This window comes from Oryzias latipes, chromosome 18 (genome assembly GCF_053564925.1).
Source record: "Oryzias latipes strain Hd-rR chromosome 18, Olatipes_Hd-rR_3.1".
Classification (NCBI taxonomy): domain Eukaryota; kingdom Metazoa; phylum Chordata; class Actinopteri; order Beloniformes; family Adrianichthyidae; genus Oryzias; species Oryzias latipes.
Window position 1 is genome coordinate 28319986 of NC_136254.1, and position 26161 is coordinate 28346146.

Below are 26161 nucleotides of genomic sequence, written 5' to 3' on the forward strand. Positions count from 1 at the left end.
TCTAGTCTGCTGGTAATAAAAGCATGCATTAGCACCTCTGTACTGGCAAGAGAGAGAAACGGGCGGACTCTGGCTATGTTTTTTAGATGATAAAATCCTGTTTTTGTGATATTTTTAATTTGTGGGATAAAATTCATCTCAGAGTCAAAAATGACACCCAGGTTTCTCACACACTGAGAAGTTTTGTAATTCTTTAGTTTAGATAAAACTATCTCTCTCTTGTCTTCAGAACCGATCACTAAAACCTCTTTTTTGTCCTGGTTTAGCTGTAGGAAGTTCTCTGCCATCCATGACTCAATGTCTAAAATGCATTTTAAGAGTGTGTTGACCGACTCTTCATCATCAGGAGACACAGCGATGTAGAGTTGAGTGTCATCAGCGTAGCTATGGAAACAAACGCCATGCCTCCTGATGACGTCCCCCAGTGGCAACATATATAGATTAAAAAGTAGTGGGCCTAAAATTGAACCTTGGGGGACCCCACAGTTGATGTCAAAGACCTTTGAGGAGCAAGTATCCATACTTACGAAAAAATTTCGATCTCTGAGATAGGAATAAAACCACTTTAGTACGGTACCAGAGATGCCCAAACCTCTCAGTCTGTTGAGTAAAATACTGTGATCTACAGTGTCGAAAGCAGCACTGAGATCCAGTAGTACCAGAACTGAGAGTTTCTGACAATCCAGGTTACATCTAATATCATTTACTATTTTAACAAGGGCCGTCTCTGTGCTGTGGTTTGTCCTAAAACCAGATTGATATTTTTCAAATATGTTATTTCTATTTAAAAACTCATTAAATTGGATTAAAACAGTTTTTTCAATCATTTTACTTAAAAATGGCAAGTTGGATACTGGACGATAATTATTATAATTGTTTGGATCTAAATTACTCTTCTTCAGAAGAGGCCTCACCACTGCAGTTTTAAAGGCAATGAAGTCTGTTTGGCTGCAAATCACCTAATAATAATCATACCATTAATAAAAGCACGCTTAGAAGATAATATCGCTCTGTGTCTGACCTTGTTTGTTTACAAGGGACCGCATAATATCTTCTTCTATTGTAGTATTGTAATCAATACCAGACCAATCAATATCTGACACGTCATTGGACCAACGGACAGCCAAACACATAATGTGACGTTATCCTCAGTCGAAGGACCCCGAACGGTTATTGCTGGCTGAATGGTTAGGGTACCAACACCGTCCCCCTGGTGAGGCCATTCATCCGCAGGCTAATCGCCACCGGACGCCAGCACCTTCCTACACTCCAGGTCAGAAAGGTTGGCCTTCAGCCAATCATCCAGTGCATTCTGAGCCATCTGCAAAACCCGCCGACACCTGCGCATGTGTAGCTGTACGGATGGGACAGCGACTTCTTCCACCTGAGCAGGAAACAGTGGGGGCTGGTAGCCCATGGAGCACTCAAATGGGAAAAACCAGTGGCAGCAGAGGTGAGGGAATTGTGGGCCTGCTCCACCCAGTCCAGATGACGAGGGGTTGGACTCAGCTCCACATTACAGGGCGGTTTCCAGGTCCTGGTAAGGCCTCTTTCCCTGACGGTTGGTCTGGGGATGGAAGCCTGATGAGAGACTCACTGTGGGTCCAAGGGATTGGCAAAACGACTTCCACAAATGTGACGTGAACTGGGGGCCCCTGAACAACACCGTGGCCAATAGCAATCAATCAAATCAAACTTTATTTATAAAGCCCTTTTTATATAAAAGCTTAACACATAGTGATTTACATTAAAACAAATTAAAGAATATTAAAACAAGCATGAAAATTAAAACAAACAAGCACAGAAATAAAAAATAGGGCCCCCCTCCCTGTACCTACACACAACCCCCCCCCCCCCCCCCCCCACTCCTTTCACACCTCCCGACCCCTAACCGATGGGGAAAGACAATGAGAAACAGGCTGAGCAAGAAAAAAAGATGTTGGAAGCGCTGACAATTGGAACCTCCCTCTCTGTGAACAGCTGCATAAGGTGAGGACAGGTCACTCTTTGACCTAACTGACCTTCTCAGGATCTGCCTTCACCTGCCCACTCTAATAAATGTAGCCACAAAAAGCAACTGAGTCCTTGTGGAAATCACTTTTCTCTGCCTTGACAAACAGATGGTTCTCCAGAAGTCTTTTGAGGACCAGCCTGACATGCCACACATGTGGTTCTGGGAAAATATCAGGATATCATCAATGAATACAAACACAAAATGGTTCAGAAAGTCTCTCAGAACAACATGACTAAACCTTGGAAGACGCTTGGAGCGTCACAAAGTCCAAAAGGCATGACCAGATACAGTGACCAGGCGGAGTGTTGAAGGCCGTTTTCTACTCATCCCATTTTATTCTGACCAGATGTTAAGCATTTCAGAGGTCTAGTTTGGTAAAGATGGTGGATCCATGAAGGGAATTGAAAGCAGAATCTATGAGTGGTAAAATATATTTTATTTTAGTAATGTTATTTATCCCACGAAAATCAAGGGAGGGACAGAGTGATCCTTCTTTTTTGGTGACAGAGAAAAATCCTGCTCCACCGGTGAGGAGGAGGGTCTGATTAAGGCTGCAACAAAGAAGTCAGTGATATACTTCCCCATAACCTCAGTCTCGGGTCTAGACAGGTTCTTTAGGCAACAGTTGCGTAGTGGATCGGAGGAGTGGCAGGTAGTGTTAGTAGTTTGAGGCATGGTTAAGCGCAGGCAGGAGTTGTGGCGCTCTGTGCTCCTGTTAAGAACACTTTCTGTTCACAAATCAATCTGAGGGTTATAGAGTGAGAGCCAAGGATGTCCCACCACCACAAGAGAATCAGGTGAGTTGGCAAAAAAGAAAGGTATTCTCTCATGATGATTACCAGATGTGAGCTTGATGGGAACAGACTGCAATGTAATGGCATATAGTAAACTACATTGTATGCCCAGGCTTTCCACAGTAAAAGCAGTTATTGGCTTCTCTCTGCCTTTGCTGTTCCTCCTCTGTAAGACTGGCTTGACCCAACTGCTTTGGCTCCTCTGGTTGAAGAGGAGAGTTGCGAGAAAAACATGATTAGTTCCAAGTACAACATTAAATGATGCCGGGCGGGTCTGGACCCTTCACTCCCTATCACACTTAGACGATTATCAATCCGAATGGCAAGCGAGATCAATTCATCCAATGTTTCCAGTAGATCTTTGTTGGCTAACACATCCTTAAGACGGCTAGAAAGACCATTACAAAATATTCAGGAGAGCCTCGTCATTCCAGCCACAGTCAGCCGCCACAGTTCTGAACTGAACAGAAAAATCTGCCACGTTGAGGTTACCCTGTCTCATGATGATGAGTTGTTTAATGGTGTCTCCTCGTATGGGATGGTTAAAAACCTTCATCTCCTAAACAAAAGCAGAGTAGGAGAAGTGATGAAATCCCTCTTTCATTGCCAGATTCTGCCCACACCAAGGCTTTTCCCTCCAGGAGACCAATATCAGCAATTCTGGAATGATCATTGTCATAAGTCACAGGTTTCTAATCAAATACAGGAGAACGCTGCAGTAAAAACCTTCTACATCTTCCCAAGTTCCCAGCTTAGGATCCAGAATTTGCATCTCTCTTACCAGTGCAGGGAGCTAAGGAGATGGTAAGGAAGCAGTGGAAGCAGTGGGTAGGTTGGAGGTGGGTGGAGGTAAAGCCACTGTGAAATTGGCAACCTGGTTGGAGATTTGTGCCAGTTGTGCCACGATTGCTTGGTGGTTGTGCCTTAAGGACATGAGCATTTGTTCATGCCTGGTCAGCTGGGTATTCTGATAGTGGATGGCTTGATGTAGCTGCGTAAAGGAGTTTTCCTGTTGTGTATCCGCTGGATCCATGGGACTGGCCAGATTGTTCTGTCATGAGTGTCGTTGGATCCAGTGCGGACAGAAATACAGTGTATAGAAAATAACTTATTCCCCAAAAGGTTTCAGGCAGGGTGTGGCTGTTAATTATGGGTGAAAAATAGGTTAAAAAAACTTCCATGAATTACATTAATTTCATTCAGCAATATCAAAACTCCATATACCTTCCTCTGACTTAACTCGTCTGTTCCTATGAACCAAATCCAAAACTGGATAATGATCACTACCAAATTTTACCTTCCATATCTTCCATTCAAATTTGCTCTGTTTGTTTTTTAACCTGGTGTCAGATCTGGTGGTCAAGTATAAGATAACTTGTGTGTGAATTAATTTGTGTCCTTCTTTGCATCTATTTTTTTTTCTCTCCACAATTTACTTCCTGCATTGAAGCATCAGAGCATGATTCTTTATTCTGTTCTCTGATTTGTTGTATTTGCCTCTTCCTCACTCGATACCGTGCATATGAAACACTGTTATTGATCTCTACAGTTGTAGTATTTGAGCTGTATCCTAATCTCAGTTTTTATGTTAATAGTTCCAAAGAGCTGATGGATTCTTTTCCTTTACTTTAGTGGTTTGCTAGTGTTGAGTTCTGTTGAGGCCACTACTAAGTACAACAACTAACTTCTTTAAATGTACTAATTTTTTGTCTTTTTATTTCTTACATGCAAACAAAGACCATCGACATCTTCCTTGTGGAGAGACATTTTGTGCTCCAGACCTGAACTGCTTCATTAATAATGGAAGTGCTCAGTGTGTCGACCCCTGTGAGCACTACACTGCACTGAATGACTATAATCCAGCAAACACATACTGTGATGGAAGTATTGTCCCAGGAGGCTGGTACAGCTTTTTCTTGGGACAAAACAGAGCCCGCATCACTGAAACATGTGAAGACACATGTGGGATATCGGATCACTTAAAACTGGCAGAACCTCATCCCACTGAGTACAATCAATCTGTAGCACTGCCTGTGTGTTATAGCTACACTGGAAACTGCTGCGACTATTATTATCCATTTTTCATCAAGGCCAAACTCTGTTACGGAGACTTCTACGTCTACAAACTTTTTGATCTAGATTCATGCTATGATCCATATTGTGCAGGTAATGTTTTTTTCTTATTCATCATCAAACTTGTTTACTTCCTGCTACTCTCAATACTGCTGTAATGACATTTGAAGCAAAACTGTATTTTTACAAAGTAGTAGAAAAAGCTACACAACCATTTCATTGGATTTGTTCTTAAACTTTTTACTGGCTGCTCAACCAAATGGTAGAGCAAAAATTGAAAACATATTTTTTTTTTTAAATTGATTGTTTGTATTATTCACCCAAGGCTGTAAGCAATATATTATTTTTAATTATAGATTATTTTTATTCTTAAATTTGGTTTTTAAAAGTTTAAAATATATTATAAATCATTATTTAAGCAAACTTCTAGTTTTTTTAACACACTATTTTCTAATTAATACCTGTTGTTTTCCAGTTCCTAATCACAGTTTTCGAGTATCAGGACAAACTGAGACCAGCATCACTCTGCAGTGGGATAATGTAAATAACAACAATGTCAGCTTCATCTTAGAGTTTAATGGAACAGAAACAAACATCAGTGCACCAAATGGAGATGGACAAATATTTTACACAATCACATCTCTGAGTGCTGGAACTAAATATACATTCACTATCTTCTCTGTGTTTGAGAACGTCAGAGGCAGTCCTATCAAAATGACTGCAGTTACTGGTAAGTATATTAATATATGTATGAGAACTGAATGAAAACCCTGTAACTTAACCAGAGGGGTGAAAAGTAATGCTGTTATGCTGAGCCAGTGTCATGTCCAGATATATGTAGGGGATCTAATTCAATGTTATTTATATAGCCCAATATTACAACCATAGTCGTCTCAAAAGGCTTCATACCCTTAATTGTATAGTAAACGTAATATTCTAAAGAGCATAAAGTCAAACAATTCAATAAGTATTAGCTAAACTAAACTAAACAAACTAAACTAAACTGAGCATCCCTACCCTTACACCCTCCTTCGTGGTAAGGAATAACTCTTAAAAAAAAAAGGGATTTCGGAAACAAAAGAAGAAAGCTATGGGATGTCCACGTGAAGGAGGGCTCCTCCCCCAGGTCGACCAGGGGATGTACCAGAACTTTTAGAGAAGAATTAGATTATTTAAATCTACAACTAAATGTTTAAATAGTCCAGCAGATGGGCTTCATCCAAATGGGTGGGAGGGCAGTTGGGCACGAGATGAGCAGGAGGGAGGGTCCACAACCAGGTGTAGGCTTGAACATGCTTGTAATGGATATATTTGGCTTTAGGAGCACGAACAAAGGCGTATGGTTGGTTTTAAAACTTTGCAAATGAATGAAAAATAAAATTAGTTAAAGGATCTTTCTATAAAATAAAAATAAGATGACTTGGAACAATAGAGAGAGAAGAGGATTAGAACTATCTGTGTTTTATAATACCTAAATATTTCTAGTTAAACAACATTTAAAAAATACTTTAGCGTAAGTTATAATCTAAACTATGTCTTTTGTTCTTTCAGCTCCTCAGAATCCCCCAAATCTCAGACAATCAACCCAGAATGAGAGCAGCATCACTCTGCAGTGGAACAAAGTGAACAACGTCAGCTTTGTTCTTCAGCTTGATGGCACAGAAACCAGCATCACTGCCACAGATGGAGATGGACCAGTAACTTACACATTCTCATCCCTGACAGCTCAGACTAAATACATGGTTATTCTCTTCTCTGTGTTGGAGAACGTCAGAAGCAGCGGACAAAAACTCTCAGTGGTCACTGGTAAGAATATAAAGCTTCACATTACAACTGTTTCATCTTTGTATCCTTTTGAAATATAAATGTGATTTGTTGTTTGTTTGTTTTTTAGGAATGAACTTTTGTAATCTGCTTGAGAAATCACCATCTTCCTTTCTGTTTCAGCTCCTCAAAATGCCAAAAACTGTAAAGCATCAGGACAAAATGAGACGAGCATCACTTTGCAGTGGGATAAAGTGAACACCAATGTCAGCTTTGTTCTTCAGTTTAACGGCACAGAGACAAACATCAGTGCTCCAGCTGGAGATGCAGTGATCCACCACACCGTCTCATCTCTCACTGCTGGAACTAAATACACATTCACTCTGTTCTCTGTGTTTGAGAACGTCAGAAGTACTGGAGTGAACATCACAGCAGCAACCGGTAGGATTTTTAACTTTTTAATCTGTCAAATATGCTAAGATTATAGATGTTTACTTCAAACAATTCTTTGAATAAATACTAGATACTTTCTAAACACAAAAAGAGCAAAGTATGTTTTGTTTTGTAAAACCCTCTACCAGAGTTGTTTGTGATCAGAATATTTTAAAGTTGGATATTGTGCGATGTCCTAAAGTTGTAACTACTGTTTTTTTATATTTTTTATTTCATCACTGCTTTACAAAAAAAACATCCTCAACAGCCAAAGGGCCTAGTAAGTCAACTGTTAATTTGAACATTTCTTTTCACTGTGTTCCTCGTTTAAACTATTTTTGAACTAAAAATATCTTCTATGTTTGTGAATCAGACTACGTAGTTGGACTGGACATGGAACTTGAATCTGTTGGTGAGATGACTGAAGCTGAAATGCAGAGCGTCATTGAAGAGGTAACACTTCTACTAACTTTTAATAAAAATGCAAACAACAGATCTCAATACGCAAATATCTCTAAATATTGTATGCATTGTTAAATTCTAATTGTGTGTCCATGTGTGTTTTTTTGTGTAGTTTCTGCAAACATATGGACTTTCACCAAATTCATTGTCGGTGAAAGTTAAATCTGTCCAACCGTGAGACAAGAGGAGGAGCTTTTTCTTTAAGACAACAAAAACATGAGACTGCATGGAACAAATGCATTTTATAATAACATAAGATTTATTTATAAGATTTATTTCTACCTTAATGATTTGTAAAACCTCTTTATAGTATGATCACATCGTTTTTTTTGCAACTTCACAATGTCTTTGTTTGGTTTTAACAATTTTATGTATTACATTTCTATATAAATTCCTTTTAAAAATAACCATTTAGTGTAAAATCTAATCACATAACACACAAAAGAAAGATTTTATCACCATAAAGGTTTTTCTTAGCATTTTATTTACATCTTGATTATCCAGTGGATCAAAAAATATTCCACTATATCTAATGAAGGATTTCTTAGTCTGAATATTAAGATTACTTTTATCCTCCAAAGCCTCACTCCAGTCACCTAGATCCAATAAAGTGTTTCCGGTGGTCCTTTAATGCTGTTTTTAGCAACAACAACAAAAATCGTCATTTTCTAGGACATAGTTTCTGCAGAGCTGCAGGAGTTACTAAAGAGTTTCCCTCTGAGTTGTAAGTCGTGGGACTTTTCTCAGAGTGTAAGCCAGCACACATTTTCCCATCATCCCTTTGTTTACACTCTGTCCCGCTAGCTTCCAGACGCCACATTTTTTCTTTAAACCCCTGAGCTAACTTTACCAGCTATCCAGCTGTAAAGTTTTGATGCAGATGGCAGCTCAGACGTGGAAAACTAAGATGTTCATGGATCTATTTGTATACAATTGAATACATTGGAATGGAGCAGAGCAGGGAGCTTGTGGCCTTTTCAGTTCTTGTTTCTATGTAACAACTGCAAGTTTGTTCAAACTGCTTTTTTTTCATCTGCTCCTTTTTCATTACAATTTCTGAAAGAAATACTCAGAAATGCGGTCTTAATTTTGATTTTTTTTGATTTTGCTCTCCATCATGAAAAATGCTACAAGTACATTTTAAAAACTTGATTATCATTGGAGTGACTCTTTAAATACATTTATTCTTCATGTGGGTTTAGGTTTTTTTCATGAATGTAAATCTGCTGAATTGTGGAGTTTTAATTACTTTCAAATAAAAATGTCTTAGAAAGACAAATTTAATGTTTTGGTTCTTCATTTTAGCTCTTCACAGTTTCATTGTTTGCTTAGGGTTAAAAAAAGAGAAATTATCAAGATAGCGTCATTTCTGTGTGGGCGGCAGAAATGCCTGGTTGATGCCAAAGGTCAGATAACAGCCAGACACCTTTCATTACTTGTTCCACGGTCTGATACCAGATTCTGTGGAAAGCTACACCGCTAAAGACGAGCTTTAGCTGGTATTTTTGTTGAAACTGAGCGACTTTTTCAGCTAAATTGAAACAAGGAAGTGAAGACTTTAACCACTTCTGATTGGTCAGACTGATGAGATGTGATTAAGCCTTTAAGAATGATTGGTGGAGACAGTTAAAGGGGCGGGACTTTTCCTGAAACAGCTAAGGCTACGGCTAAATCGCGGTACCGTCATTCTCATCAAAATGTCTTTAATAGAATCAAATAAACACAAAGAAAAAATAATTTTATGATCTCTCATGTTCCTAATTTCTCAGTGTTTTATCAGGGCCTGTTTGGATGAACACAGAGCTGATATGCTGGAGATGGGAAATGTTTTTAGATCAGTTAATGAGGGCAATTTCCCACGCCACACTTGACCATCTCCCGCAGCACACTGGTTGAAAAACACTGATGTAGTGATCACTTTAAAACTGGTTAGGCCTGTAAAACACTTACTAGAAATTACTACTTACTAGAAATAGCAATTTCACCTGGTTTCATTTGATTATCATCTGCAGCTGTTCCTATGTAAGTTTATCTTTGCCTTTTTTGTCCTTGTTTCACAGTTTGTCCATATTAACCTTTTTATTGAAGTTTTAGGATCCTTTCATCAAGCCTTTTGTAGGTTGGAGCTATACACCACCCGTTTGTGACAGTTTGTTTACACCATCCTCGTCTTCTTATCTTTGTGCAGTGGGAGTACATTTTAGACATAGTTCTTGTGTTAAGATGCAACATGAAGGTAGATCTCGCAATCCTTTCGTCAGCACAAGTTTGCCTAAAAAGGTTTTACATTTATTTATTTTTTTGTATGTATGCTTTTTTTGGAGCCAACAGGTATATTTGTGGCATTTGGGTGTGTGTTTGGAGACACACTTTTGAATTTATATTAGTTATACAGCTGACTGTAATGATTGTAAACATCCAGCAACTTGTTGCTTTATGCTGCTTCACGGTTCTTCACCCTTCCTGACACAATCTTATATTTTATCTGGGCTGGGGACTGGTGTTCGAACAATCTATCCCACCTTAAGACATTTTCTCACCTGTAGAAAAGATCTGCAAAGTCTTTCAAACTGAACAGCGCGGCATGGAAAGTGAATTTTAGAGCTGTCAATGATTAGTCGACCATGTCGACTAACAACTGAAGAGGTCACAAAAACTGCAAAAAAAAGCAGATTAAAGTGGTAGCACAGATTTATGGAGGGTCCACCAAAACTGAATATTATGACAATTTCAGTCTGCACTTGGGGTGTGGGTGAGAACATTTCACGTGTAGGAAAGAGTCATAGAACATTTAGTTTGAATAGTTATACACATTTCACTGAATAAAATAGTAAAATACATATCATTTAATTACCTTAACATTAAGTACTGCAACATCACAGAGTCCCAAGCCTTTTTTCAACATTTAACATTGTCTGATTTCCATAGAAAATATTTTTCAGTATAAAAAAAAAATAAATGTGTCTTAACCATAATCATAGTTACGAAAGTGTTGTTTGTTTCCAACACAGCTAAATTTGACCAAACCTGATTAGATTATCATAGATTATTGATTAGATAATCATGTTCGTTTTTCGTCATTAGTTAAAAGTTATGGGCAACTAGCCCTAGACCAAATCCCAGTGGAATAAATCAAAGGTTGCTAATGAAGAGCAACCAATGAAATATCTAATGTCTTATTTTTTATTACCATTTTTTGGAACTGGAATCTTTTATAGAGGCTGTTTCACTGGGTAATGTTTTCCCGTACCACTGCATTCCTGGACTGCAGGAAGGGGAGGAGTTTTCTGATGCATTAGAGGAGAAAAGACAAAACAAACAAGGACAAGGAAGCAAAAACACAACTTTAGAAGAACTTTATAAAGAACATGATTTCTAGTAAGATGTGTTAATGGCAAACGGCACACTGTCATGCAGTATACACTATTGCGAGAGAGAAACATGAATGACTTATGGTTTTCTTTGACAGGTTTAACTCATGGATTATAGAGTGATCATCCTCATTTTTGCAGGTCAGTACCTTTTATATAAATATCCAGGATTTTCTGTTTGAATGAATGTATTTTATTTTAGTATGTGCATTTACTTTGGGTGAGTTTGATCATTAAAAATGATGGTTTGAATAAAATAAACTGTAAACTTTTATCTTGCAAATCTCTTTTGTAGAAATAAACAACAAAATTAAACTAAAGTCGATTAATTATTTTTGATTTTCTTAGTTATGGTTTGTCCGTAATATGAATATTGAATAGCACAACTTTCTTTTTTGTTATTTATTGTTATTGTTAGGAATGATTAGAAACAGAATAGTTAGACACTCCCTTTTGCATTTTATTAAACTAACTTTTACCTTTTATTACATTAATGGCTTAACCTCGATTTACTATGTATTATCATCTCAAAATTATATTACAACTGCTTAATTGTGGAATTTTGTCGTTCAACAAGGCCCGCACTCTGAGGGTGATAAGCTGCATGCAACTTATGTTTAATGCCAAGAGAAGTCAACAGTGTTTTGACACACTCCGCTGTGAAATGTGTGCCATTATCAGAGTAAATGATCTGAGGAAAACCAAAACGAGGAAAAATAGCTGACTGCAGGACCTTACATGTAAAGTCTGCATTTGCCGAGGCAGTAGGATGGATTTCTGTCCATTTACTGAATGCACAAACAATAACCAGACAATATTTAAAATTGTGGGATTTGTTTAGCTCAATGTAGTCCATGTGGATATGTTGAAAAGGTTCAGTTGGTTGAGGAAAAGAACCGCGTCGCGTCTTAACAGCACCCTGAACGTTATGACGTAAACAAATGAATCATGCACGGACATGTTTTTGAGCCGTTTTCTGAAAATTAGGGCAGTAAAAAACTTTTTGTACTGCATCCGTCATTTTACTTGTAGTGACGTGGCAAGAGCCATGCGAAATACATGCAGCCCAGGAATACAAAGTAGGAGGGAGAACGAGTTTGTTCGTGGGTCTGTGCATCAAGAGGTCAGTGTCAGAAGCAATATACATGATGTCAGGAGAGGGAGTCATACGAGACTGATGATGTAATAGCACCGTGTGATCAACAGGGTCTGACAACAAGAGCATGGCAGGCGTGCCAGGTAGATTCTGAGCTAGGGAACGGGCAGATAAGTCAGCTAGCGCGTTTCCCAGAGACACTAAATCCTTTTTGCCTGTATGGGCGGGGCAATGAACGATAGCGAGGGCTGATGGGAGGGTGAGGGCATGACAAAGGTCTTTCAACAGAGCTGCATGTTTTACAGGAGCACCAGAAGAGGTTGAAAACTGTCGTAAATGCCACATAGCAGTGTGTGTGTGGCAGGCATTAAAGACATATTTGCTGTCAGTATAAATTGTGACAGGAAAACCCGAGGCGTAATGTAAAGCTGCAATCATGGCTTTCAACTCAGCAGCCTGAGCAGAGTGAGAGGATGGTAGTGTGTCCGTCAGCAAGACATCAGACAGAGTAGTGACAGCATAAGCCGTATGTGTCACCCCAAGGTCGTCTTTTAAAGACGAACCATCAGTAAACAGCCACAATGAGTTTGGAATGGGCTTATCTTTCAAATCAATCCTAGGCAAAAAAATCTTTAGGGAACAATCTAAACAGTCATGTGTTTCACCATCTTCAGAAGTGGGCAGAAGAGTGGCGGGGTTCAAAATTGTGCATCTGCGCACAGTGATGTGCGGTTGTGACAACAGGACCGTCATACAGTGCAGATGTCGTGCTGGGGACAAAAATGCAATGCGATTCTGATTCAACAATGCAGAAACTGCGTGTGGAACATGCAGCGTGAGGGGGTGATACAGAACAATCTCAGCGCTGGCCAAAACTGCTTCTGCAGCAGCAACAACAGATTGAACACAAGGAGGAAGACCGAGAGTAACATTATCGAGTTTTTTGGAATAATAACACAAAGGGCGAAAAGCCACTCCATGTTTCTGACTAAGCACGGCAGTCATGTGGCCGTCCTTAATGTCACAAAATAAATGAAAAGGTTCAGAGTAGTCAGGCAGTTTCAAAGAGAGCACAGAGGAAAGAGCAGATTTCAGCTGCTCGATTCACTGCAGGTGCTGGGGAGTGAGAGTCACAGAGGCAGAGCCTTTGACATCAGAAGGACCAGATAACAAAGAATAAAGGGGGGCCGACATGTGAGAGTAGTTTGGAATCCACTGTCTGCAATAATTAAAGGTCCCTAAAAGCGACATTAACTGTTTACGAGTAGAAGGGAGGGGCAATTTACAAACTGTGGAAATCCTATCAGGAGAAATAGTTTTGCCAGAGGCAGAAACTAAATGTCCCAAAAATTTAACCTGTGTTTGGGCCAGCTGGATTTTAGATTTACTGCATTTGTGGCCCTGGGAGTGTAGGAAATGGAGCAATGCAATAGAATCAGAAAGACAAATGTCTTCTGTAGGTGAGGCCAGCAAAATGTCATCAATGTAAAGCAAAAGCTGAGAGCCTCCTGGAGGTTGAAACTTTGAAAGGTTTGCAGACATGGCCATTGAAAAAATGCAAGGGGAGTCAGTGAACCCCTGAGGCAGTCGCGCAAAAGTGAGTCTTTTGCCCTCAAACGTGAAAGCGAACCAAAATTGAGATCATGCCGAAACAGGGATTGAAAAAAAAGCATTAGCCAAATCCACCACAGTGAAAAATCGATTTTGCGGGTGGAAATCGTTTAACAAAGTGTGTGGGTCAGGCACAAGAGGGGCTCTGGAAATTACATTTGAATTAACAGCCTGGAGGTCTTGAACTAACCTCCAACCAACACTGGGAGGTGCTTTTGGGACAGGAAAAATGGGTGTATTGACGGGGGAATCCGGGCATTCAACAATAACACCTGACTTCAAAAAGGATTCAATCATGGGACGAATGCCAGCAACGGCGTCTGGTTTTAAAGGATATTGCCTAACATAAGGTCGAAAGCCAGATTTAGGTGTAATAACAACAGGGGCTACATCTTTTATGAGACCCACATCAGAAGGTCCTGCAGACCAGAGATTCTCAGGAATGCTTTTAAGGGGTCAGTCCTGGTTATCAAACAGAAAATCAGAGGCCTGATCCATGAGATCTGAAGGTTGCCATAAAACTGACTCCCTCGTCAGGGGTGTGTGGTCAGTGGAGCGATCACTTCCCGACCCACACTGACCCCACCAGGCACTGTCATCCTCATCCCACATGAACTGCTGTGGGAGAGTCTGACGTATAACCTTGTAGTCATCCCCCTGACGACCCACAGCTAAGTGCAGATTAAAAGCAGCATCCCTGCCGAGGAGGTTAACAGGGCAAGATGGGCAGTAAATCGCAGGCAGCTCTGTCTGCAGTCTACTGACAGGATCAACAAACAAAAGTGGATCAGTAACTTTTTCTTTTGTTAATTCTCCATTAGCTGATCTGACTGTAATAGTCTTTCCACTAAAGGTCATGTTACTCATTATGGAATTTAATGTCGTTTTAGTTGCGCCACTATCGCAAAGGAAAGGAACTTCCACGCCAGAAACCAATAACGTAACAGTCGGTGTGGAAAGAGAGCTGTTATAAGCAATCGTGTGGATGTCTGGGTCTGTTGGAATGTCAGTCTTCCGCTTGTGATGTAAAAGTCCTTCCAACAACTGTTGCTGTTGTTGTAAGACATGCGTTTGTTCGGCGGTTAGTCATGCTCTGTCATTCGCAGAAGGTCGTCCCTGCCAGGTGCTAGAGGACGAACCCTCACGTCCGGAAAAGTCACGTCTTGGAGAGTCACGTCCTCTGCGACCGCGACCAAAATCACGGAAAGCCCCTCGACCCCGCATAGGTCCAGAGGAGGAAGGTCGTGTACATGCACGGGCATCATGGCCCCAATCACCACACTTATAGCACTGCGTTGAGTCCTGAGGAGCAGGAGAAGCGTATGGACACTCACGAGCAAAATGACCCTTTTCACGACAAGTGTAACAAGTAGGGATAAACCGTGGACGAGGCTGACCCCATGAAGGTGGAGGAGGGGGAGGAGGAGGAGGCTGACATGCAGCTGAGGTAGTTTGAGATGTAGCAGCATTTTGGGGGGGGGGGAGGGGGAGGAGGTTGGGCCTGCGCAGGGGTCCATTGTCCTTCAGACATGGAAACATAGACAGTAAGAGGTTTGTTTTTGTCTTCTGACAATTTTTTACGGTATCTGTCCCATGCATGGTCGACGTGAGCATGAAAATTTGTCAGATCACAAGTGTTAAGTGTGACACAAACAGTTTCAACTTCATCACGCACAGAGCGTGGCAGACAACCAAGAAGTCTGTCTTTGTAGAGGGGAAGAAAATGTGCATCATGATGAGTGAGGCCGGTATTTGTCTGGAAAATATGAGAAAAACGAGCCCGAAATTCCTGCATATCTTCATCATCTCTTATCCGACAAGCCAAAATGGCATTATAGTCAGGTTTCTTTTTGAATCTGCCAATCATTCTAGCAAGACAGGAGTCCACAGCATGGTTAAAGGAAGGGTCTGGTCGCTGAAGCAGGACACCGTCTCTCATGGGTGAAAGGTCACTGCTTAGCTCCTCATAGGCCGAACCTAAGACAATTCTAAGAACCGTGCAGAGGTCAGAAGGGGTAGGTTGTTGTTCAGCTCTCATCCTAATGATGGCCTGTTTGGTTTTATAAGGGTCATCCTTGGGGGAAGGAATGGCTTCCGCCACAGACAGGGCCTCAGCTGGAGACCAAGGTCTGGCCACATGCATCACAGGGCCTCGGCCTGGAAAGCCAGCCAGAGGATCAGGCATCTCAATTAAATGATAAGCCTGAGCAGAAGAGGGGTGGACATCCTGCGTGTGTGGGTGAAACGGGCGCGTGAGCGCTTCACAGGCCTTATTGTTCCCGCTATCAGTCGGCTGAGCAGCTGCAGACAGCAGAGATTCATAGGAAGGGAGGGGGGCTGTGGGGTGAACAGATAAAGAGCCTGAAGACAAGGTGGTCAAATCTGGATAAAGAACAGAAGGTTCCGAAATGTGCGACTTAGGAGTTGATGTTACAAATGAGAAAGGATTATTTGGCCTTGTAAGTTTAGGAGCAGGCGGAGGCGAGACAAGGGAGGGGGCAACCTCCGTTGTCTGAGTTTGATCATTATTATTCATGAGGGAGGTGCTTCCTGATGCTGAGGATGCCTGGTCATCCAGGCGTTCAGAAAATGCCTGCCGTGATCCTGTAATAGTGGCCCTTGACATGCTTGCTACGACATCTGAGTCATCACGAAGCTGTTTTTCAGTTTGATTTTTCATTTGAGCTGCCAGTCGTTTACGGCTGATAGTAGAAGCTGTGGAGCACCACATCAAAGCACACTGAATCTCTGGATGATCATCCCCATTTTTCTTGCGGCCATGACGCTGTCTGAGAGCAGACAGGAGGGCCTGCGTTTTCCCCGGATCCAGCGTGCAGTCAAACCCAAAATCCTTAACCCATTTTTGCGCATACGTGAAAGGATCAATGCGAGACCCGTGTTCTTTATGTATAGCTTTGCGGACATGAGTAATATGTCGCCTTTCTTTCTTAGTGAGATTTTGTGAATGAGCCCCACCCATCTTTTTGAGGTTTTTGATCGACGATCAGCCACAACGTTCTCAGGAATTCATCGACCACATCAGGCTTCTACAAGAGCTAAATCCCTTGCGGATGTGGCTGTCCTGAGAACCAGCTTCTCAATTTCAATCACAAACCAGAGTTCCCACCCAAGTAACCCGTTTTATGGATTCTCCAGCACTGAATCTAATCAGCAGAAAAAGCTTGGAGAATCAGAAAAGAAACCTAATTATTTGTCAACTGAGTCTCTATTTCGTTTTAGAACGAGGCATTAATCAAAGTGAGCACACACCACAGGAGCTGTCGAAGAGAGCACACTCAGACACAGACAGAGAGGCATGAGAAGCATCACACACACATAGTTTCCCCGGAGCTCCGTTTATTCCATGTGCGGCCCACACAGGACCTTCAGCACTAAATTTTGGACACACAGTCCTGTTGTTGGACACACAGTCCTTTCGTTGGACACACAGTCCTTTCTTCGTCTACACAAGACGTTTTAACGCAAAAATTTTGGACACACAGTCCTTTCGTTGGACACACAGTCCTTTCTTTGGACACACAGTCCTGTCGTTGGACACACAGTCCTTTTTTTCGGACACACAGTCCTTTCTTTGGACACACAGTCCTTTCTTCGTCCACACAGGACGTTTTTAACCTACTGAAGACTATTAGTCGGTACACGCGGCAGTACCTACACTTCAGACTCGGGCACGCGCAGCACCCCGACCGCAAGCGCCGCTCTGTTCAGCGTGCCCGCGCAGCAGTCAGGCTGCAGCCGTGTCTCTATTCTTCCCCCAAAGTTGATGCACGCACACACAAAGACACAGACACATTCAAAGTAAGGCCCTAACAAGTAAAGAGAGGACAGACTTTCTGTGTGGCATACTCACTTCAAGCAATGAACCTCGTTATTTGCTGAGGGTCCGACGCCGCCGGGGGCACCACCGGATCCAAAGGGCGAGGGCCGCTGATCCTGAAGGCGGATGTGTCAATGCTGAGGCTGTGATCTCAGACCGCTAGCGGTTTTCAGGCAACCCCCCCCCCCCAGGGGCTCCAGCGATGTCCAGGGCGCGCGCCGGCCGGCTCAGAAGGACCAAATGTGAAGAAACTGGATTTTCTAGAAAGGACTGTATTTGTATTAGTTCGTAACCCCGTCAGTTTCTTGCACACAGAAATAATGAATAACGACTCAGAGACAAAACTTATCTTTTGTAGATTTACTCCGCACAAAGACCACAGATTTGTACGCAGGGTTACAGACAGATGAACAAAGTGCATTCAAAGTCTGAACAAAGACACTCAGAAAAGGGCTTGGTATATATACCTGGCATTTGCATATTCAGAACCTCATTCGATGGATCATGGTGTGAAAAACACACCCACAGACTGTTGCAGGCTAGATGCTCGAAGGTCAGAGCACCTAAAGTGTCAGATCTCTTGCAGACATTTGCCAGAACCCACAAAGATGAAAAAGGGAGGATGTTAAAGGAATGTTGCGAGACAATAGTCTTGGTTGTGCTCTGTCTGGAGTGTAATATAATTTTGAGATGATAATACATAGTAAATCGAGGTTAAGCCATTAATGTAATAAAAGGTAAAAGTTAGTTTAATAAAATGCAAAAGGGAGTGTCTAACTATTCTGTTTCTAATCATTCCTAACAGTTATGCTCATATTTAAATACTCTTTATAAAAATAAATCAACATGTCTTAATTTGACCATTTTACAACAAACTTGCTTTGCTTTAGACAACTTTATGAGCCAACTAAAGGTGGAGTAGTTTGATTTTAGTTTTTAGAGTATCATTATTAGTTAAAATGTAAATCCCATAGAACACTGAGGAGCAAAGAATAAAGCAATGCGGATAAAAAGTGTTTTTGATTTAAGTAGACCTTTCTTGGCCAGAGTGATTCCACAACCTGTAGGTTGAAGTTTCCACATCAAAAACTATCAGTTCTAGTTTAATTCAGTGACTGAGCCACATAATATTACACCAACTGATATGAAGTAAAAAAAACACTATATGAAGAAGTTTTTTTTAATTTCAGAAGAAAAAACATTTCTATCATAGCTGGTTTTTTTTGGCAAGTTAGGTTTGTTTGAACAGCATGTACACAGTTTTAACTCAAAATAATTAAATTACTGCGTAATGAAAGCAAAAAAAGGAAATGTATACATTTTTTTAAATGTATAGATGGGCTTAAAGTCTAGTACTCTTTTTGAACATCAAAAAAAATGTTTAATAGGATAAAAATATAACAGATAACTATAGTTACAAATTAAAAAAATGTAAATCCAGCCAAAAAAAAAATCATACAAGCATTTATTGGCTTACAAACAGCACTGAAAAAGTAATAGCAGCTGAAGTAGGCCGTTTTGTTACCAGTGTTGGAAGTAACTCACAGCAAAGTAATGAATTACGTTAACATATTTCTTCTTGCTGTACAAAAGTAGAACTAGGCATTGCTAACAAATTTTAAGTATTTTTTATATATTACACATGTCCAAGTTATTGGTGAATTACAACAAACTCTGACCTTTAGGCAACTGAGAGAAAAAAGCCACTCTTTGTGGCTGTGTAATTTACGTATTATAAAGTTCATATGGATCCAAATGACTCATTTTAGATATATAAATAAACTGAATAAATATCCTCTTAGTCTTCATTTAAGTCCCACTCAAACTACACATTAGTTTCTATTGTAAAATTGTACAGTTTTGAGCCAAAATGCTAAAAATTGGAGCGGAAAAGGGATACTTTGGCCCTACCAGTGGCGGTTTTTGATATGGGCGATGTGGGCGGTCGCCCAGGGCGGCGGCATTTGCCGTGCCTGAGGTGTTACACCTAATGTGCTACACACTATATTCAAAGAGGAAGCTTGGAGCTTTTAATTTGAAATTGCTTCAGCAGCCGACGCTTAATGCTTTACGTTTGACACATCAGACTCTTAAGAATGTCTTCCTCCTATTTGCTCTTCACACTTATGGTGCGAAAAAAAAAAAAAAAAAAAAAAGAATACCTCAGAGTGAAACAACGTAAAACAGGCACATGAAAAGGAAATAGGCAGAACAAACACCCGTGCTCAACCCAATTTCGAAAAAAGGAGGCAATGGAGATTATTTCCCACAAGTCTTTGCTCCGACACAGCAGACCCGATGCGCACGTGACCACCGCCCTCTGCTGCAAGACGCTTGCGGCCACACCTCTTTGCGGTAGTCTTTGGAACATAAGTCAAAAAACTCGAGAGGGGAGCGCAACTGGCCGGTGGCTGGGTGAATCACACTAACAGGTGATTGGGAGTCATTTTCTATCTAACAATCAACTCTGAGCCGCAGCTGCGCCCCCCGTCATAGAGACGGAGCCGCGTGTGTCAGAGGGAGGGGGAGGGGGGATGAGATCAGACCATTTTTTATGGATTGAGGTTTTTTGGAGGATTTCTGCTGTTGGTGTTGCACAAATTTAGGGAAATGCCAAATATTTTTGGAGTAATCCCACTGATGAGTTCTAAGATTTAGTCTTTAATGTTTTATAAGACCTAAACATATTAATCACAATAAGTTTTATTTTTTAGATCTAATCCCTCTGATATGCTTCACAAAGACACACACAGGACGTCACACATTAATAAATTATTGCTAAAAATGAAGCAGGAGTCCAGCTCTAAAAAAATTTCTCTAAAAAATGATGAAAGAGCAAAAAAAATGGAATTATTTGATATAATTTCTTATTAATATTTCCAGGCTTTCTTTGCTTTTTGTCCTGCAGCATGTTCATATTTGTATAATTTTGACAGAATATATTTATATGGAGAACAAAATATTACAACTTATTTAAGGTTTAACTTGTGTTCCTGTTTTTATTCATATTTATGTTCAAAAAGTTCAGTTTAAAAGGTTTGAAAATTTAGCTTTAGTGTGTTCAGTAAACATTTATCTTCTTCGGCCCAAAACCTTAAGCGTGTTTTTAACTTAGGCCCCTGTGTGACTGAGTTTGACCCCCCTGTAATACGAGTCTAGAAAATTCATGCATTTTTTGTGTAAAATGGCTAAATAGAAGATAGGGAACACAGCAGGATGTTGTCAAATTTTGTATGTGTGTGTGTGTGTGTGGGGGGGGGGGGGGGGGGGGCGCTGGTGGGGTTACTCGCCCAGGGAGTAAGTTAGTGTAGAACCGCCACTGGGCCCAACCATTGCTGCGTTACAAACCTCAGCTTTCTCAAACCGTGGGTTTTCATCTGATCCAACTCGGTTTGAAAAAAGAAATATTCAGAAACGCAGTTATTATCTTAAATTATTTTGTACATGTCCTCCATTATGAGAAGAATGCTACATGAACATGTTAAAAACACCACAAACACGATTTTCATTGGAGTAGGTATTTAAAGCCTTAGTCACATGTACGGGATGTTGATCCGTATGGGTGCTGCTGTGTTTTGGGGCCATGGAGAGGAACGGCCACACCTTAAGAAGACTGCAGGTGTGTGTTGCGTTTTATCTAGGGGATTGGATGAACAGCTCAAGAGACGTAATGAAAACGGAACGTACCATTGTCATGCATTTGGTAATTGTATTGTGAAGTAGTACTTGTGTGTCAGTAGTGCAAGCATCTTACAAGTGATGCCATTGTTTGATGTCCTTACACCACAAGTCATCAGTAAGGTACGAGTACACAGGCTGTGCAGGTGATACATAGACATAGAATAAATTACTGATTTAAATGTCTAAATATTTTCTAAATTTCTAACAAACAGGCTGGTCACAAGGAGCTAACACAGAATACACTCAACATTTTTGCTTCAACCTTACTTCACCCTCACTTACCTTTGTGTATTACACAAGTGTCACTCACAGCATGCCCAAAGAAAAATGTACATAAACATTTTTCATCTATGGGATCATGGAATGGTCTACCACCTTGCTGTTTCATAAAAACCAACTGTGTGCCCCTTACAGGTTTGCCTTTTGTTTTGTTTTTCCCTGCAGACGGCCCATATCCACCTGCAAGGGCATTTCTGATTAAGGATGTTTTGTGTATTGTACCCTCTCCTAATAATGACAAATTACCGGCCGTTTTTTTTTTTCAGCTTTGTCTTATTATTTTTAGAGGACATATTAATAATATCTTGACCTGAGAAAACAGTAATTAGTAGATTGAGTAGAGGTATGCCTGTCTTTTTAGGTTTTATACCGTAGATATTTAGAATCTACTAGATTTGATTAGAAAATTGATATTACTGGTGTTTTTACTTTTTTCAAGGTTAATGCTTAAAGTTTTGAAAGTCACATTTCAAAGTGTATTTGTGACAATGCGGAAAACCACAAAATAAGCCCAACCCAGCCTATTTTTTGACTTTCAAGAAACATCATCAGACATGCCCGATTGAAGATGTTTTGACAAGACCTAAGATAAGCTATTGTCAGGACTGTGTGGCTCAACTGTCTCTGGTATTTCCAGTCCGTGCTGCAATGTAACCCAGCAGGAAGAAAATCTCTTTTTCAAGTTATGAGGTTGACATTTTCTCAGAATTCTCTTGTTTAGTATCATTGATACAATAGACAGCTACTAAAAGTTAGATTACAAAAAGGATTAGCCAAAATGGAGAAATCATCTGCTAATGCACAGTAAAAATATGTTGTAAGCTATGGACAGTCATTTTAACCTAAGTTTTTGTTGGTTAGGTTTGCAGCAGTGTGCTGCTACTCTAATTGTGCCTTTACTTTTCTAAAAGTAAACATTATTATTGTCATTATACATTATCATTGCCAACATTGTTGACAAGAAATTGTTCTTAATGTTTTGCCTGATGAAATAAATGTTTCTATTGTGACACAATTTTTCGCATTGTGTTGTATGACAATAGTAATGTTTACTGTTAGGGCACAAGATGTTATGTAACAATTTTGAGAGACTAGTGCAGAAACATGGCGCTACAGTTGTACAAGAAGTAAGTTGAAGTATGTTACAGTTGGATGTAACATATATCACTTTTACGCAAAAGGTTGCCCGTGAATTATCCAGTCAACCAAGGTCATAATGAGTCGGTCCTAATAACATGAATTCCTTTATTGTCAGGTAACAAATTGGAGAAGAAAAGTAAAATATATATATATATATATATATATATATATATATATATATATATATATATATATATATATATATATATATATATATATATATGTATTTTTTTTTTTCAGGAGCACTGCTCAGTGTTTCCTCTGCACAGACTCGTCAGTTCTACTTTGTGAACACTCCTTTAAACTGGAGAGATGCTCAGAGTGTCTGCAGACAGAACTACACTGACCTGGCCACCATAGAGAATACAGCTGATGTTGATGCAGCTATTGTTGCATTATCAAATTATACAGGTGAGTATTTCAAATTGGACAGTTAACCCAAGTTGGGTTATTTTTAACTATTGAGTATTTAGTGTGTAAAAGAGGTCTGTGAGAGCCAGAAATGTTGCTTGTTTAAAGGTCACTAAATATATATATATTTTTTTTATTTTCTGTTGTTTTTTTTCTTTCTCATTTTGTGTCACTCCAGTGGATGCGCCTGGCCTACTATTTCAGTTACCTGCTCTTAAAAAGCTAAATGTTTTATCCTGTTAATCTTTTTTTCTTTTCTTTTGAAGCAACTTTTTTGAAATGTACATTTTTTTAACTCAACATTAATATATCACGTGACCATTTTAATCAGAAAGAAAACCAAATTACAAAAAATGTTTGCTTCCCTAAAATATGGGAGCTGTCACTTATGAGGCATTCTTGAAACCACTGGAAACAAACTGAACATTTTCTAATTTTCTAGAGAATTAATTTTTTTTTTCTTATTTTATTTGAAAAGTTTTTAACTACTAAAATGGTTAAATTATAGTGATATAATTTAACATAGGGGGAAAAAAACATTTTTTTTTTTTGCAGGTCCTCACATTTGGTACTGACTTTTGCTTTTGGAACAGCTTTATCTACATTTTTTACATTATTTAATGACTGAATGAATTCTTGTTTTAAAGGGAAAGCCTGGATTGGTCTTCATGATGACATAGTAAACAGTTGGAGGTGGTCTTTGAGTGACAGCAGCTTTTATGGTGATGGAGAGTCAACATATTGGAACTGGTACCCTGGCGAGCCCAACAATTATGATGGACAACAGTTGTGTGTCCACTTTTATGGTGCCGTTAATGATTTATGGGACAATTATTGCTCTGTGGAATATAGTTTCGTTTGCTATACCGGTGAGTTACCTTTCAGATTTTATTGACCTCCCCTTGCTAAATTTCTTTTCTCATTTAGATTGTTAATTAGTCTCCCATTTGAAGGAGACTTCAACCCTTATTCAACCTACTATTCTGCTTCAACAGCTTTGCTTCAAAACCTTTATATTTTTCTGTCAGAATGGTAAAATGAGGGAAAACATTTCTTTGAAATCTACCAATTGATCAGAATATCATTTAGTCATTTCAAGTGTCTGCTGGGCTTTTATTTAAATTGTTGCCCTTTTATGTCAAGTCTTTTGGCAAGATAGAAATGTTGACTCTAGAAACTGTTAACCAAGTTCTTAAATTATTTTTTATCAGACACGGTTTGTTTTTGTAAAATGTACCTTACATGTTTTGGCGGAATACCTTCCGCCTTCGACAGAGTTGTCATCAGGTGGTGGTGTGTGACATCTTTAAAATCAGATGGTTGTGACTGAGCCAGAGTCACCTGACAGACTTTGATGAGTGACTCCGCCCCTTGATGTCCGTTTTTTGCTGGAGCATATTGCTCCAGGTATGAGAGAGCATGTAAGCTACGTTTGACAAAAACAAACCGTGTCTGATTAAAAAAAAAAATGAAGAACTCAGTTAACTTTTGTAGACACATTGAATTTTATTGAATTATCTAGAAAGTGTTATTTATCTTGAATTCTGCTGCACAAAAAGTGAACCAGCCAGTGTTTCTCTTTCTATAAAGACACCTCTGATTTATTAAGCATTGAGGATACCATTAAACTCATGTATGAACTCAGAAAAATCTTAATTTGCTAAAATTTTAAACCAAGAATATGTTTCTTTTTTTTTGTAACTTGTGTTTTTCTTTAATGTATTTGCAGGTACAGTTGCTGGAACACCCAATTACATTTTCATTAACACCCCATTGAACTGGACAGATGCACAGAAATACTGCAGGCAGAATTATGTGGATTTAGCAAGGTACAGTTGAACTAATATTTCCTTCACATTGGATCTGCTTTCCAGACAAACCTCTTCTCTAAAGGAAAAACATACATTAGTTGATGTAAATTAAGGATGCACTGACAGTCTTTCTGTCCCTTATCTGTACACCATTTCTCTGTTGCTCAGGTTCTGACTCCTGAAGCTATTTCTCATATTTGCAACGCCTAAACTGTACCTTGTGGCCTCCAAATCCTAGTTTCCTAACAAAGCTTTTGCCTATAACCAGGAAGTAGTTTGGATATATTTAGATTAACCTTTTAACACTAAAACTTTATCTCAAATTAACTCAGTTTGATTACTCAACCATCGTAAATCAATAAAAGATTGAGCCACTCAAAATTGTTGTTAAAATTCTATTTAGCACTCATTGTCCCACTAAAGTAGTGGCTTTTTTTGCAATTTAAATTAGCTAAGTAATTGGTATCAGCATTTAACATTTTAAGTGCAATGGCTAGTAACATGAATTTGTTGTAGTATAGAAAAGCTGCCAGGCAGAAGCCGTGAAGAAAGACACAAGAGTAAGTTCATTGATGCAGTTAAAGATGCTCAGTGATGCAAAAGATTGGAGTGTTGAATGGAGGCGGATAACATGTTGTGATGAACTCTAAAGGCTGCAACCAAAAAAAAAAAAAACGAAATATATTTATAAAATATATGATTTTTAAGTTTTTGTCCTGATAATGGGAGGTTGCCTAGAAGATACTGAAAAAGAAACGTTGTACAACAGTATGAAGAATTTGCCATTTAAACTTTTTCCTTTTTTTGTTGTAATGTAAACATTTTCTTTTTACAGTGTAAGAAATATTACCGAAAAAAACATCATTAAAGACCTCTCACTAGGTCATACGGTCTGGATTGGTCTGTATCGCCAGAAAGTGTGGTCTGATGGGAGCCAATCTGTGTTTCAGTACAACATAGTCAGTCGACAAGGCTCTACTGGAGAAACATGTGTTACTGTAGAGAAGCCGGGACAATGGTCAAATAATGACTGCTATTCTCAATTTCCATTTATTTGTTACAAAGCAGGTATGTATGTTCAAGTACTGCACTGATTAAAATTAGTTATTAAAATACATAGATACATCCAAATGAGATATTTCATAAATTAATTTAAAAAATGAATAAAAATGATGATATCTTCTTGCTGATATAACTGCACCTAAACATAAACAAACATAATTGGACTTAAAGACACAGTACACACATGACGTCAATGTGTCATCTAATACAATAAAGCAAAATGATGTAATCCTACACATGTTGTGTTTTACCAAACTTTTTATTTTTATACATAATTGCAATGAAGTAATTTTTAACCTCTAGTTAAGGTTATTATTACTTT

General features: G+C 39.4%; 1 protein-coding gene and 3 long non-coding RNA genes across 4 annotated transcripts in view; 3 read left to right on the forward strand and 1 right to left on the reverse strand.

The window, feature by feature from the left end:
- The window catches only part of LOC111949209 (receptor-type tyrosine-protein phosphatase H-like), a 76053-nt gene extending 67238 nt beyond the window's left edge, over positions 1–8815 (forward strand). The window contains exons 5-8 of the mRNA XM_078936256.1: positions 6829–7086; positions 7346–7357; positions 7451–7530; positions 7652–8815. Of these exons, the coding sequence (XP_078792382.1) occupies positions 6829–7086; positions 7346–7357; positions 7451–7530; positions 7652–7717 (416 nt within the window). The 3' untranslated portion in view covers positions 7718–8815. The remainder of the gene's footprint in view (positions 1–6828; positions 7087–7345; positions 7358–7450; positions 7531–7651) is intronic.
- Positions 8816–10780: 1965 nt separating this feature from the next.
- On the forward strand, positions 10781–22967 carry LOC144987184 (uncharacterized). The gene is made up of 3 exons (XR_013651057.1): positions 10781–10917; positions 11009–11051; positions 22796–22967. It is a non-coding gene; the product is annotated as an uncharacterized LOC144987184 (long non-coding RNA).
- On the reverse strand, positions 13831–18258 carry LOC144987062 (uncharacterized). Its single transcript, XR_013650924.1, has 2 exons — positions 17801–18258; positions 13831–17725 (listed from the first exon to the last, which is right to left on the reverse strand). It is a non-coding gene; the product is annotated as an uncharacterized LOC144987062 (long non-coding RNA).
- Positions 22968–23684: 717 nt separating the features above from the next.
- LOC144987186 (uncharacterized) lies at positions 23685–25752 on the forward strand. The gene is made up of 3 exons (XR_013651059.1): positions 23685–23835; positions 24696–24795; positions 25613–25752. It is a non-coding gene; the product is annotated as an uncharacterized LOC144987186 (long non-coding RNA).
- Positions 25753–26161: the final 409 nt, after the last annotated feature.